Source organism: Gymnoscopelus braueri (genome assembly GCF_963280865.1).
Source record: "Gymnoscopelus braueri genome assembly, chromosome: 20".
Lineage (NCBI taxonomy): Eukaryota > Metazoa > Chordata > Actinopteri > Myctophiformes > Myctophidae > Gymnoscopelus > Gymnoscopelus braueri.
In genome coordinates this window covers 4,025,198-4,041,171 of record NC_137622.1, presented here as the reverse complement: position 1 = coordinate 4,041,171, position 15,974 = coordinate 4,025,198, and the positions used below count along the sequence as shown (strand labels likewise).

At 42.1% G+C, this 15,974-nt stretch overlaps 1 protein-coding gene across 1 annotated transcript; it reads right to left on the bottom strand.

The window, feature by feature from the left end:
- Window positions 1–13,872: 13,872 nt before the first annotated feature.
- LOC308076401 (kelch domain-containing protein 3-like) lies at window positions 13,873–14,961 on the bottom strand (the record flags this gene model as incomplete). The annotated part of the gene is made up of 1 exon (XM_080416635.1): window positions 13,873–14,961. The coding sequence occupies one exon, from the start codon at window positions 14,959–14,961 to the stop codon at window positions 13,873–13,875; it is 1,089 nt and encodes a 362-aa protein (XP_080272761.1).
- Window positions 14,962–15,974: the final 1,013 nt, after the last annotated feature.

The following is a 15,974-nucleotide window of genomic DNA, read 5'->3' as shown; positions in this document are numbered from 1 at the left end:
AAATGCAAAAGAAAACTTAATTGGGTTTCTCCATCAGATGCTCTGACAGGCTCCGCTTCTGCAGCAGGAAATTACTGCCACTGCAAACACACATGTAGAGGCAAGTACACGCACACACACACACACACACACACAGAGAATGCACAAATAGGCATGCACGCTAAACTACATATTGACACATACAGTACACAAGAAAGTAGTTCTGGTAACACGCACATACTCATTGGATTACATGCACACACACACACACACACACACACACACACACACACACACACACACACACACACACACACACACACACACACACACACACACACACACACACACACACACACACGCAAACCGACACAGAAGCCCTATCCGGTATCTTAGAGCAGTGTTTCTCGGAAACAGCCGATCTACAAGCTCGAGTAAGCGTACTTCCGTTTACAGTCCGTCACTGGTGGTGTGTGGCCCTCACCCTATAAGTTATAATGAGATCTGCGCTCCGGGACTACAAGGGATGAGGAGGTGCTATATAGGAGCCGAGGTGGAGTCTGAAGATGTGAGTTTTCAGACTAAAAGTTTGAGTTCTCCGACTTTTGTTCTGCTGTTCTTCTAGCTTTAAGAATGTTGACACAATAAAAAGGAGGATGCTCGCCTTCCATGCCAAATTACAAGCTGTTACTGGAGCTCACAACTTTTGCACATATTTGTGTGTGTGTGTGTGTGTGTGTGTGTGTGTGTGTGTGTGTGTGTGTGTGTGTGTGTGTGTGTGTGTGTGTGTGTGTGTGTGTGTGTGTGAATGGGATGTACATGTGCACAAATGTGTGCGGTGTCTTGTCCGTATGCATGTGCATTGACACGTGAGGCGTTTGTGTATCTGGGTGTCTTCGTGTGCGTGTGTGTGTGTGTGTGTGTGTGTGTGTGTGTGTGTGTGTGTCACTTTGATAATACTGTATTTCTTCTCTGTACCGTGAGACAACACTGCCCCCTGCAGTGCAAAGAAACAAAAACACAGCCGCTGGTGTTGCCTGGTTGTCTCTTTCTCTCACTTTCATTTCGCTTCTCTCTCACTCTCTCTCTCCGTTTGTCTGTCTTTATCTCAGGTTCTCCTTGAACGTGTTTCTCGCTCTGCTCCGGTTCTATCTCGCAGGGCAGGGACAGTGAGAATCATGGATGCTTGAGATTGTGCTCGACGGAGACGGACGGACCACTCCGACGTCCCATTATCTTTCACCTTGTCCCTTTTTAACGCCCATCGTTCACGCCTGCGTCTGTGCACACAAGCTCATCGCGTTTTGTGAGCAGTCTCGGCATATCTTTCCCTACCCCCCCCCCCTCCCACCAGTGCCCCTTTGAACAGAGAGATTGCCATCAAAGATGCGTCAACGCATTAAACGACTGGAAGTGCTTTGATGTCAGGTACAGGCAGGAGGAGGAGGAAGCGAGGAGTTGCCGTGCCGTTGCCGCTATAGCCGCGCATCCCCTAAACGTTACACGACCGTCTATATGGGCCCCGTTGATCCTCCATTGTATACACAAAATGTCATGTGTCCCTTTCAACACGGGCGCAGAGGGGGAGAGAGAGAGAGAGGGAGGGAGGGTTAGACGGAGAGAGAGACAAGAGGAGCAGAGCGAGCGGATGGCATTTGAACGCCGTCCACAGATCTGCCGTTTCACTGAAGTTCGGGCAAACAGACGGACGGACAGACGGACACATGAAAGAGCCAGTGTGTGGAAAGAAAAAAAAAACAATGATGTTTTTCTGAGGTTGAAAGGCAAAAAATAAAGGTGAGCTCTGAAGGACGAAAAAGGGTGGAGGGGGGGCTGTGTGTGGGGACAGGGGGGCCGGGTAGTTGGCGTGGAGGCAGTACGGGGGGATGGGGGGCACAGTGGGCCAGCTGCCCTTAAGAGAGACACCTGGGGGGGTCCACAGCACCTGTGAAGGACACTCCAGGTGCCTGCTTTTTATGTGTAGTTGTGTCAGTCTCTGGAACTTTGGTGTGTGTGTGTGTGTGTGTGTGTGTGTGTGTGTGTGTGTGTGTGTGTGTGTGTGTGTGTGTGTGTGTGTGTGTGTGTGTGTGTGTCTCTCTCTCTCGCTAGCAGAAGTAAAGGGTTTGAAGAGAGAAACAGCTACTGAAGTCTTTCTGATGTCTTAACTGTCAACATGAATCAACAGCTCAGGCAACTCCGGCCCTCAACACATGCACAGGCACGCGCACACACACACGCACGCCGACAGTCAAAGTATTCTTTCTGACTTGTTTTTCAAAAAGTGACTTTTACAGACGCTAACCTCAAAGCATGTAACTATACACTGCAGGTACGGTGCAGTGCATGTTTTCTATGCACCCAAGTGTGTTCATCTGTGCACACATGCGCATGCACGCACGCACACACACACACACAAACACACAATAGATGCACACATCCTCTCTCTCTCTCCTCTCCCACATAACGTTGTGGATCATCATCAATACGTCTTTGTGTTACGGAATCTCTCGCTCCAGCCCTCCCGTCGCACATCCGCAAATCAATCCTGTCTTTTCCATTATCGTCCCTCTGACACATTCATCACTCACTCACTCCCTCTCTCGCTCTCTCACTCTTTTTTTTTCTCTCTTTCTGTCTCTCTCTCTCTCTCTCTCTCAACATCGAGCACACTTCATGATATTCCGCTCTGCCACTCAACTATCTATCCATCCATCCATCCATCCATCCATCCATCGTTTATTTTTTTGCCATTGTGTGGATCTGTTAATTAGTCATCGTTACCATGGACATTCTCATCATTGTCGTTGTCGCGTGGAATGCGGTCCATGGCGGCGGCGGCGGCTTTCAGAGCCCTGTCAGTCAAGCGCACTCATTTAGCCTTGAGCCGTGTCCTTGGGATTCTTCTGTGGAACGTTTTCCTTGCTCTGTCGTGACCCAATGTTGGGTCCCTGACCCAGGATTAACTACTTGAAACCATATATACTTTTTTGACTAGTGTCCCCCAGGGATCTATATTTTATATATATATATATATTAACATAGAATATATATATAACACATTCTGATTTAAGTGCTTTTCGGGGTATTCAAATGGACTTCACGTAACTTATAAAAGTAATAATTTTGATTCATCCATAAAATAAATGTATTAGAATAACCCCTTATGTAGCATCTTGTTTTCGAGGGGGTCCTAAACACAACGAGAGTCCTCGGCGAACACTACAGGGAATATTGCATCTATTAGACAGAATTACAGACACGACACAAAACTATTTAGAAACGAGGCTTACCTCTAATGTTCTCCGAGAATACAATTATGCTCAAACTTTTGAGCATTTGTGCTTTCATTCACTACGTGTTAAACTTTGCCCCCATTGTTCATTGAAACTTAGCTTGTAAAGATGTGGTGAAGGTTTTTTTATGGTTGTAATAAATGTGCTAAATTATATAACTTTTTGGGGTAGGCCAAACAATTTAAGCATTTAAAAAACATAATCACAACAAATAATTGTCTTGCACAAAGAGATACAGATAAAGACAGTGCCACCATCTGGTACATCCACCCACACGCATACAAGAAACAAACAAATAAACTAACAAATACACATCCAGAGCATCGAATTAGTGTAAAGATCTTGCCGTGTTGATAGCTAGCTCTGGGTAAACTAACCTGCAACAGTGCTGTCTCCAAAATAACCACTTTAACATTAAAAAGTGTGAATTGTTTTTCACAATATCCGATATATGTTGCATGTCGCATTTTTGTGAACACAAACATTCCCACATCTACCCTGTTGGTATATACCTAAAACAAATCCCTTATCCTACAGTGATACATTGTAATACAATCAAACGTGTGTGCACTCGCACACACACACACACACACATGCAAAATCTCTGCATATATATGTGCGTGCATGTAAGTGTATCTGTCCTTCACGGATCTCAAGAATCGTCCGTCAGATCTTTAGATTTAGAATCTGCTTGTAGCACTTATCAGAGCACTAGGTCACACGAAGCCAGGCCAATCAAATTCTGATGCTATATTTGTGACACCCACACGCCTGACCGTTTACCCACATCAATTGTTTATATAAGATTGTTAAAAAAATAAAGAATTTTATGTATATATTTGTTTCAAAAATTGCAGATCTGCAAGCTCACAACGCGTTGTGATGCCGTGATGACATTTTGGCTGCATTTCGTAAAAAAAACAGAAATAGGGAGATAAGGTTAATGCCCGACGAGTGTCACAGCAATCAGAATCAGTCAAACTAAAACTGTATGCTCTGTTTTCTTTCTATGCACCATAAACCATCTCTGCTAAACAACACAGTCCTGAAAATAACACAAACTAATATTCTACCAAATATTGTAGAATGTGCCTCCGAGTCAGTCAGTCAAGTCAGCCAGTTTCATTGCATTAGCCGGCATCTGCAAATATAAGAACTCAAACTGTGAGGGAAAAGTCATAGAGATTCTTAAAGATATATTTAGAGAGTGTTTTGCAATACTCTCCCCTGGGAAAAGAGTTGGAGAAGTGAAAAGGAGAGGGGGGAAAAAGCAGTTAAAAGTGTTCTTATTGAAGCTGTAGCTCCGGTGTCTGTGGAGCTGCTGGCAGTGTGTGTGTGTGTGTGTGTGTGTGTGTGTGTGTGTGTGTGTGTGTGTGTGTGTGTGTGTGTGTGTGTGTGTGTGTGTGTGTGTGTGTGTGTGTGTGTGTGTGTGTGTGTGTGTGTGTGTGTGTGCGCACTAAACCTAACATACTATAGAACAGTGGTTCTCAACCTGTGGGCATATTGGTGGGCCGAGAGGATATTGCAGATGGGCCCCCAAATATGGCAAAACACTAAGATTTGAATGTTAACATTAATATAAAAACATTAAGTGAAAAATGCATTGTGATACCGATTAATAGGAATACTGTGTTATACTTCCATTGATCCAATGGAACCCAATCTATTGATTGATCATTAAAATAAATGTGCTCTAAAAAAAGTTTAAGCTATTGTGTTGTACATCAGAAACCTGGATAACATCATGGACAAAAAGTACAGATTACAATGTAATTGCACTGTGTTTATGACCATATAGGCAGAGTCATTTTACCCCATTCAATCCAGGAACGTCATTTTAGATATTTTTTTTAGATATAACCGTTATTTTGAGCTAATCAAAAATAGCAGATATACAAGCTCGTAGCGCGGCAGCGAGTGCCGCGCTACGAGCTTGTAGATCTGCCATTTCGTTTTTTGAGAAATCGTGAAAATGTGTGCAAATCTTTGAATATATATAAATGTTTTTTAAAGCGAACATTTTTAACTCAAATCTCCTTCTACAAATGACTTCTAAATCCTGACGGTTTTTTTTGTATTTAAACTTATGTTGTATATTGTATGTATCAGTGGTTCTCAAACTTTTTTCATGTCAAGGACCCCCCAAAATGATATGTATTTGTCCGCGGGCCCCTCCCGCCCCCGCCCCCCATCTCAAAATATGTTGTTCCAGGGACCCCCCCCAGAAGCAAATATTTGAGTTAAAAATTTATATATATATTCAAATATTTGCACACATTTTCACGATTTCTTTTTTCAAAAATAGCGAATCTACAAGCTCATAGCGCGGCACTCAGCTTGTAGATCTGCCATTTTCGAAAAGCCAAAGAAATCTAAAGTGAAACAGATGCACGTAACCCGGATTGAATGGGTTAATGCTATTCATCCCTTGAAATACCCTCGTGTTTCTGTGTGCAAAAGTATGATATCTTGGAGACACCAAAAAAAAGACGAAACAGAATTCATGCATGGATTTCACTGTAGCATGGCAATACCTAGGCACTGAAAAGGTACAGTATTATGCCAGGAGAAGAGAGGGTGATATGAATAATTATTATTGCAGTGATTCTCAACCCAAACTGGGGGGTGCTTGAAATAAAATAAAAACTTTGACAACCACTGTCCACATCACTGCCTGGTGTAACACCAGAAGGAACTCGCCTGACCTCGTTCCCCCAAAGTTCGGCTCAAACGTGGGGAAAAATGCTGCCACCAAAATGTGGAATGCCCTAAAAACCCATTGACCCATTCAATCCGGGAACGCATCCGTGTCATGTCTTTGGCTGTTCAAAAATAGCAGATCTACAAGCTCAAAAATAAATATATTCAAAGATTTGCAAACATTTTTGTGATTTTTCAAAAACAATAGCAGATCTACAAGCTAATATATATGAATATATATATTTTTACGCTTTTAATTCAAATCTTTACTTCTGTGGGATTCTGCAAATGTCTTCTAAATCCTATCCTTTTTTTTTTTTACTTACCGGTATGTTGCTATATCAGTGGTTTTCAAACTTTTTTCATGTCAAGGACCACCTTGACCCATTTACTTTTACTTTGGTACTGTCAGTAAATTCTAATGTCAATACTTGTGTACCATTACTCGAGCAATTATATTTAACACCAGGCCTTTTACTTGTAACAGAGTATATTTTACATCGTGGTATTGCTACTTTTACTTAGCCACTGAAACCCCAGCATCCTTATTGTGGAATCTACAAGCTCACAAAGTGTTGCGTTGTGAGCTTGTCGATCGGCTATTTTCTGCGATAGCCTTCCCCTCAATAACAGAAAATTCACTGGCATAAAGCCCTGAGGGACTCCGGTCAACCATAGTTATGGGTTTTAAGTGGTTAAGTTAATAATAATCTCAGTACTTCCTCCACCACTGCGGACAGCACCAGGGAGGGCATCAGTGGATGTGAGCGTCCCTCCATCCAGGATATTATACAGCAGACGGCAGGATTATCACACATCCCAGCCATCCCAAAAGCACAGACGCTTTCAGCTGCTGCTGCGGCCGACTGTCTGGCAAGCGGCAGCGCCGCAGCCTCAAGGCTCAGAACAGCATGGCTCCCCGAACGGCTGCTTTCCACCAGGCAAACCTGGGATTACGATGAACAACGGACACTAACGGCCTGTCCCCTGTCTGCCTGTCACACGCAAACATGCCAAACGACTTCTCTCTGTCTCTCTGCATCTCTGTCTCTCTGTCTCTCTCTCTCTCTATGAAGTAGACATATCCAATCCCGCAGTGGCAAATTCAGTTCTCATACTTGAGGGGGGGGGCAGTTAGGAGTTAAGTGTCTCTTGCTCAGGGACACCTCGACACATTGCCGGGGCAAAAAGGAAAGGCAAGAGAATATATATATATATATATATATATATATATATATATATATATATATATATATATATATATATATATATATATATATATATATATATATCCACTGCACCTAAACAAATGTACCCTGTGCAATTGTTATTGTATTGCATTTTCTTTTACTATTTCTACTGCTATTTCTGTTGTTATTTTATTGCAATTTTTCGCTATATTTTTCTTGTTGCTGCAGCGTCAAGAAGCTGAAACCCAAGAATTTGACTCTTTATCCTTTATACTTATATAATCGGCTGTAACATAATAATCTTGAATATCTGTGGAATCCTAGTGGCAGCTGCATCCTGTACTGACCCCCCCCCCTCCCCTCTCTCTCTCCCTCTCCCTGTATACTTGTATCCTCTCTAAAGCTTTCATTCCATTGCCAAGGATCTCTCTGTACTCAAGGATAGCCTCTGGAATGGCATTCGGCCGGCATCACTAGAAAGTAGAAAGTCTTATGAAGGCAGCACAGAAGAAAAGACAGATGATGGTGTCGAGAATCAAAAAAAGAGAAGAGGCTAGAATGCGAGGCGAGAGATAGGCGAGCGAGAAAATGTGAACAAGAGAGAGAGAGAGAGAGAGAGGAGGGTGGAGAGAGAAATAAGGCAGCGGAGGAAACAAAATAGACGGAGGCCTGAGAGAGAGAGAGAGAGAGAGAGAGAGAAAAAGTTGAGAGGAGTGGATGAAAGGCGTGCGGGGGTGGGGGGAGGGGGTGTAATGGGGGCTAAAAGGAGAGGAGATGGTTCTTTACACTCACAGCCTGTTAAATCACTGGCCACCAGTGGAGGGAGAAAACACACACATTTGTATTACTATACTTGAGAGGACAATTTTTATGACGGCGATTTTATGAATGCCGTTTTTACAATTTCTTTGTCAGTTTTAACCTTAGTCCTACTGCCGAAATGAGCAGATCTGCTATGTGTATGACATGTGCGTCATCAACACCCATTATGAGGATTCAATGTTTGGAACTATACAGTAATGTTTGGAACTCTAATGTTTGGAACTATACAGTTATGTTTGGAACTATACAGTTATGTTTGGAACTATAATGTTTGGAACTATAATGTTTGGAACTATACAATAATGTTTGGAACTCTAATGTTTGGAACTCTAATGTTTGGAACTATACAGTAATGTTTGGAACTCTAATGTTTGTTTGGAACAATACAGTAATGTTTGGAACTCTAATGTTTGGAACTATACAGTAATGTTTGGATCTATACAGTAATGTTTGGAACTCTAATGTTTGGAACTCTAACGTTTGGAACTTTACAGTAATGTTTGGAACTCTAATGTTTGGAACTATACAGTAATGTTTGGAACTATAATGTTTGGAACTATACAGTAATGTTTGGAACTATACAGTAATGTTTGGAACTATAATGTTTGGAACTACACAGTAATGTTTGGAACTATACAGTAATGTTTGGAACTATAATGTTTGCAACTATACAGTAATGTTTGGAACTCTAATGTTTGCAACTATACAGTAATGTTTGGAACTCTAATGTTTGCAACTATACAGTAATGTTTGGAACTCTAATGTTTGGAACTATACAGTAATGTTTGGAACTATAATGTTTGGAACTATACAGTAATGTTTGGAACTATAATGTTTGGAACAATAATGTTTGGAACTATAATATTTGGAACAAAAATGTTTGGAACAATAATGTTTGGAACTATACAGTAGTGTTTGGATCTATAATGTTTGGAACTATACAGTAATGTTTGGAACTATACAGTAGTGTTTGGAACTATACAGTAATGTTTGGAACTATACAGTAGTGTTTGGAACTATACAGTAATGTTTGGAACTATACAGTAATGTTTGGAACTATACAGTATGTTTGGAACTGTACAGTAGTGTTAGCAACTATAATGTTTGGAACTATACAGTAGTGTTTGGAACTATACAGTATGTTTGGAACTGTACAGTAGTGTTAGCAACAATAATGTTTGGAACTATAATATTTGGAACAAAAATGTTTGGAACTATAATGTTTGGAACAATAATGTTTGGAACTATACAGTAGTGTTTGGAACTATACAGTAGTGTTTGGAACTATACAGTAGTGTTTGGAACAATAATGTTTGGAACTATACAGTAATGTTTGGAACTATACAGTAGTGTTTGGAACTATACAGTAATGTTTGGAAATATACAGTAATGTTTGGAACTATACAGTAGTGTTTGCAACTATAATGTTTGGAACTATACAGTATGTTTGGAACTGTACAGTAGTGTTAGCAACAATAATGTTTGGAACTATAATATTTGGAACAAAAATGTTTGGAACTATAATGTTTGGAACAATAATGTTTGGAACTATACAGTAGTGTTTGGAACTATAATGTTTGGAACTATACAGTAATGTTTGGAACTATACAGTAGTGTTTGGAACTATACAGTAATGTTTGGAACTATACAGTAGTGTTTGCAACTATAATGTTTGGAACTATACAGTAGTGTTTGGAACTATACAGTAGTCTGTGGAAGTATAGCGTTTGAACTATTGGTCATCCGATGGCACGCATTACTTCCACATTTTTCTTGTTCTTGTTGTTATCCTCTAAGAACACACACCGGAACATTTTCTAAATCAACTGTAAGTTGGTTTTGGCAATACATGATTGGATATTGATTGTTATATGAATATCCTCCGTAAAGAAGGCTTTAATATCATACTTGCCAGTCGTAACGGATACCACCGCGAGTTAGACCGTGTGTCACAGGATCCCTGGAACTCCATATACAGAGATAAGTGAAATATTCAAGTCTGACATCATAGACCATCTTTGGGCATGACCGGCATTGGGACTCCATATATGGATATGACTGACGCATAGCGACAATCACCGGGATGACACAAGCACCGAAGCAAACCTTGGGAGTTAGATCAGATGCAACGATGACCCCCAGAGACGATCCTCAAACCTCTCCCTGAGAGCTTACGTTGTACCAGCCAGGGTATCTGGCCTTACAACCCAGATACTCCGGCGACTACAGAGCCCTTCTCACTGAATCTCCTCCACCCTCTAGTACCACTTCACCTTGTGAACCACTTGGGTTGAACATTTCGGTTTAAGTCCTGCTTGGACACCATTGCAGCGGGTCTTGGCTCAGGTTGAGATAAGAGCCTTTGGTCTTTTACATCCTCCGTTTATAACAGAAGTATTTGGGAGTGTGGTAACGCTCTCGCTCAATAGCTCTGGGCCAGACATGCAGAGGACAACCTGGCCTCACAGTAAATACTTGAGTTAAATTAACTGAGTGCCAAAAAAAAAGGATTTTGGCACACTAGATCAGTGGTCCACAAGCTTTTCTGGATCAGGGCACACTTGAAAATCTTGAAAGTGTTCGCGGCCCACCCATCTGACCATTGCATTTTCAGAGCATATTTATTTCAATAATCAATTAATTAATCAATTGATTGATTGTGTTCCGGTTTGGATCAATGGAACTATACGTATTTATCTGTGTCAAAATGAACATTTTAAAGAAAGAAAAAACACCAAAATACCAATAAGATTAATACATTTGTCTTTATATTAATGTTATGTGATCATCATAAGATGAAGACCCTGGATTTTGCTATGCAGCACCTGACTGCTCCAAATGTGCGGAAAGAGGAAAAAAAGCCCCCTTTTTAAAAGAGTTGTGATAGTTGGGTTATGGTGCTCAAAAACTGCAGCCCCGGAACGAGCATCCTGAGCGCCTGGATCAAGTTGCTCGCCCGTTGGCGTGTGTGGGAGAGAGATAGAAAAAAGAAGAAAAAAAAAAAATATCCCATCTCATCTGAGGATGCAACGGCATGCAGCGATTCACCGCGGGGCCCTGGAACCACCTCAGAAAAACATGGAGGGACAGAGTGGGCGAGCGCACAACTTTTGTGTCTAAAAACTCTGCCGCTCGCCGTTGTTTTGAGAGTCCTGGCGGATCAGGTTTACAGAGACTACGAGGTGGGGGGGGGCAGCGGGCTGTGTGGGCTTTACACACATCACAGCAGGCTGACTTATCTTCACAGGGCCAGGGGGGTTCCGTTTCACTCAGGCCCCAAAGACACATGCGTCCTTATGCTGGCCCGGTTTCCTCTAAATGGCAGCCCAGCCAAGCTTCTTTCGCTCAGTAACCGACACCGTTACTTTGCCATTAGAACAAAGTGTTTTAAAAATGCCTTCTGAAGGACAGTGTTCAGTTCAAACCAAGATGACTATCATACGTTTCTCGTTGTCTAAATAGAGTACACCACTCATAATCTAGTTACTGTATGAGGTTCCCAAACCAGCCCATTTCCCGTCTGTGCAGGTCGCTCATGATAGTTACAATGTGACACAGGTACAATGACCAAATAAAGGTTGAAAAGAGAAGAGAGTTGAATTTAACACGAAAGCACATTGAGAGAGAATGAGAGGCAGCTTTTTTTTTTTTTTTTTATCCGTCTTGTAATTTCACCACTCCTTCAAAACTACGGATGTCTGTAGGACAGGGCTGACAGTGGATTTAAATTCTCCTAACAAATGAAAAACTAAAAACCTACTAGCCTACTCCAACATTCCATCAGTTGATATTGCTTTCCTGCCGCCCACAACTTTATGCATCCCTGAATTTTTAGAATTTTTTCCTGACAGCAAATGATGTATAAATTAGCAACACGTGTTAATATAGCTGTCTTACTGCGGTGCCCAAATTTCCGTGGTCGAATCGGTTTCAGAAGTTCAATATGATTGGACAATTTGTTTTAAAAGGGTCTACACTTTCTGACAAAAATAGCACATGGCAGCCTACAAATAGTATACAGCATGCGTTTCAGTGCTGCGGATTTAGACCACATTAACATAGTCAAGGGCAACATAGTTGTATTAACATGTTTTGAGCATTTAAAATCAATTTAAATCAATCAAGATGCAGACAGCTTATTTTAATTGGTGACAATTCATTAGACTGTACGTGCATGAGTGTGTATCATAGAGTACTGTAATGCCTGATTTATTGTTGCCTGCGTAACCGTGCTGTGCATGGAAAATAGCTGATTTACGTTATTTTGACTGGTTATTGGAATGATTATGTTGCCTTTGTTTCACAGCTAATGTATTGTGTCTGATTTTGATTATAATGATGGTTAAAGGACAACTTCACCCATTTTCAACCTATTTTCATATAATTGGTCCTCACTAATGCTCATGATAATGGTACAATTTCTCAACTCAGTCTGTGTCTCAGAGGAGGGCTGTGGACAGTACAGAAAACCAAGCCTACCAGTGACATCGCTAGGCAGGGTTTTTTTTTTCTAACAAGATAACAAAAATGCTATTAACGCGATAACAATGGCTTCCATTATCGCATGCTAACTTTCCAGGAATAGAAAGCCAGCAGTTTTATTTAGCTTGGATTCTCCATCGATGATGTCACTGGTGGGCGGATTTCGGCAAACTGCTTTCATGTATTATGCTCCACACAAATGGAACAAACTTCAGGACTCTCTGAAACTGGTGCGATTGGTCTCAATAGACATTCAGGGTGCATCTTGAGGACACACTACATAGTGACTGCACTGTTTCATGTAACACTATGTTTATTTGCATCTGTGACATTGTAATGTGATTCAAATGTTTGTTATTGTTTCTCAATATGTATGTATTTTATATGTTGTTATCAGGGCGTCCTTGAAAAGGAGAGCTTGCTCTCAATGGGCTTCCCTGAATAAATAAAGGAAAAAGAAAAGAAAGAAAGAAGCTGCTTCTCTCTCAGTTGAGTCCAGCTGCATTCCTCCCCGCACCCCCCAATCATGTAGCTCTACAACAGAGCTACAGCCATGGTACAAAAAAGTGTTTTAAAAAATGGATTTAAATAATAAAAACAATTACCGGTAATCATTTTCGGTATTCAGCCAATAATTTCCTTTATTCGGTATTCGGTTTCGGCCAAGAATTTTCCATTCGGTGCATCCCTACTATTTAGAAAAGCCTCCTGTGGACAGGTGTTAAACATTATAATGTGCTATAACACTGTCCAATGTAATTGTGATGTCCATGTCAAATAAAAGAAACATAACATAACACTCTCAGCATGTCGTCTTCAACGAAGTGTGAGCTTGTAGATCTGCTATTTTCCGCATGACACGGCGCACGGCACACAATCGGGCGGCTTAAGCAAGTGTTGAGGAATTCTGGATCAATCAGTAACTGATGAGGCAAGAGGAGTCGGAGAAACGTATTGAAAGGTGGTGGGTGGCGTTGTGCTTCAATTACATGATATAATGCTGGAGAAGTACATTAGATACACAGATAGGTGGTGGAGAGCACAGAGGAGCACTCAAACGTTGCAGAAATGTTCCCCTCCCATAATTCAAAGTTCGTCTTTACAGAAACATCTGTTTCCTGAAGTAATTTCCATGTTTCTCAACGTCAGGTTCGGGGACCACCACTTAACAGGTCTGTACTGTAAGTTAAATGAACACTGAGGATATTACAGTGTATCAAAATGGGGGTCCTTGAAATGGAATTGGTCAAGAATCACTGGTTTGATCCGTTACCCAAAGCTTCTCTTTGCTTCTGCATACACTCCTGATGCAGATTAACTGTTGATGTTTCTGTTATATTGATCTTCTTTCTTTACAGTCATGCCTGCCCTGGCCAGTTCAGACGGTCTGATGCTTCCGTTTCTGCTCAGTTCCTGGAGGGTATTTCTGTTGTCATGGCTGACATTTCCCAACTGATGTTGTGTGGGAGGCCCGACTGCTCCAGACCGTGTTGAATAACTGCTAGCTTGCATAAAGTCTTCAGACTAGGACTTAGATCTAAGATGTACAACTCATCTGGTGTGTACCTGTATCCTCCAAAGAAGATGACATGCTCTCCCACCATGCAACAGCACATGTTAGTCATCCTACACGGGCCGTTCCCCCTGGGCTCGACCTTCTTCCAGGAGAAGGTCTCCAGACTGAATTTCCACAGGTCATTGAAGACCAGGCGAAGGCGGAAGTTGTGGCCACCGAATATGTACAGCTCTCCGTTGTAGGCAAAAGCGGAATGTGAGCTGCGTCCTTCAGGAAGAAGCTGTGCAAAAGAAGGCGTGTGCAGCCAGCAGTTGGTCTCCGTGTCAAACACACTGAGGTTGTTGTATTCTAACTGCTCCCCTCGGCCCCCGAATACAAACATCTTTGTCCCGATGATGGTGGAAGAGTGGCGTGATGAAGCAGGTGGCGGTGAGCCTCGGGTGTTAACTAAAGACCAGACCATTGTTTTGGTGTCCAAAATGTGGATGTCATTATAGTATCTACACAGCCGGTTGTATCCTCCATAGATATACATGAACTCCCCAAAGACCCAGGCCGAGTGGCCGTACCTCGCCTCCGGAACGACCCCGGAAATGCTGGGCTTGAACCATCCGCGGGTGTTGACGTCAAACGCATAGAGCATGTTGCACTTGTCCCCCGAGATGGTAGCCCAGTCGCCAAACTCCGCTATCTCAAAATTCACCACTCCCCCCCAGACGTAGATGACGTCGTCTATCAGCACGGCCGTGTGCCAACAGCACATGGGGGGGACCTCGGGGGGACGTTCTCCTCTTCCGGTCGTCAACGGGGGCAACTTCGTCCATCGCAGGGACAGCGTGTTGAAGACGTGCACGTCGATCTGATCCCTGCCGCTCAGGTTACAGTATCCTCCGAAGGAGTACACCTTGTCATCCACTGCTACAGCAGCGTGGTTGAATCTCTCTGGTCCTCCGGTCAGCTGCACCGTCCAGCGCAACATTCCTGATAGAAATCGGATTTCTCTAGTCCAGTTGTAAAAATATTTGAAGTTCGTTTGTGTGTGCCGCTATATTGGTGCAGCGGCACAAACACCATGTGAAGCTTAAGACGATCCAGGAAGCCGATTGGTTGGTTTGGCCGACCAATCAGAAGCCAATCAGGGAAGCAGATGCCTGTTGATCTCCACTAATATGGAAAATTGATCACCGTGGTAAGCTCTGGAAATCAACAGACCTACCACAGCAGGGGTCTTCGACGAGGGGGTCCTCAGAGTTCCTACAGGGGGCGGCCAAGTGCTTGTGGAAAATAACTTTTTTTCTTCTTTTTTTACATTAACCGGATGCCAAAAATGAAATCACATTACAGAGCGATAGCTAGTAAAACAAATACAAAATTTAAAAAGCCGGGTTCAATAACTGTGTGGCTTCTTGTGGATGTCAGACACGTTATTCATTTTTAACCACTGAAACCCCAGCATCCGTATTGTAGGGAACGTTTTCACAGAAAATTGCTTGAAAAGCTGCGAGCTTGTCGATCGGCTATTTTCAGCTAAATCTTTCCCCACAACAACAAAAAACGGAAAGTGGTTTAAGTGGTTAACCACATACATTCATTATCCAGCCTTATCCCGGTGTGCACAGGCTTTGTGCTCGTTTATAAAGGACCTTTAGAAAGGAACTACAAGGAACTTTAGAATGAGCTTCCTTTTCAAATTAAATCCATTTTCTTAAACTTAGCAGCTCCTTGGACAAAGCCTTTCATAAACTCCTTTTTTTTGGGGGGTGTTTCTTATGGCATTTTTGTCCCACAGAACAATCCAATTATAACTGGTCTTTCAGTGGCTGAACACGATTCCGAGAATCGTTTGGAGCTAATTGGTGCTCTTAAATAATGGTAGTCAATTTAGTAGATTGCCTTTAAGAATTATAATTGAACTACAAATGCTGTGATGAATAAATACGCACGCGGTAACAAATGTTGCTTCCTGGGAGAAGTTTTACTGGCTTCGAAAAC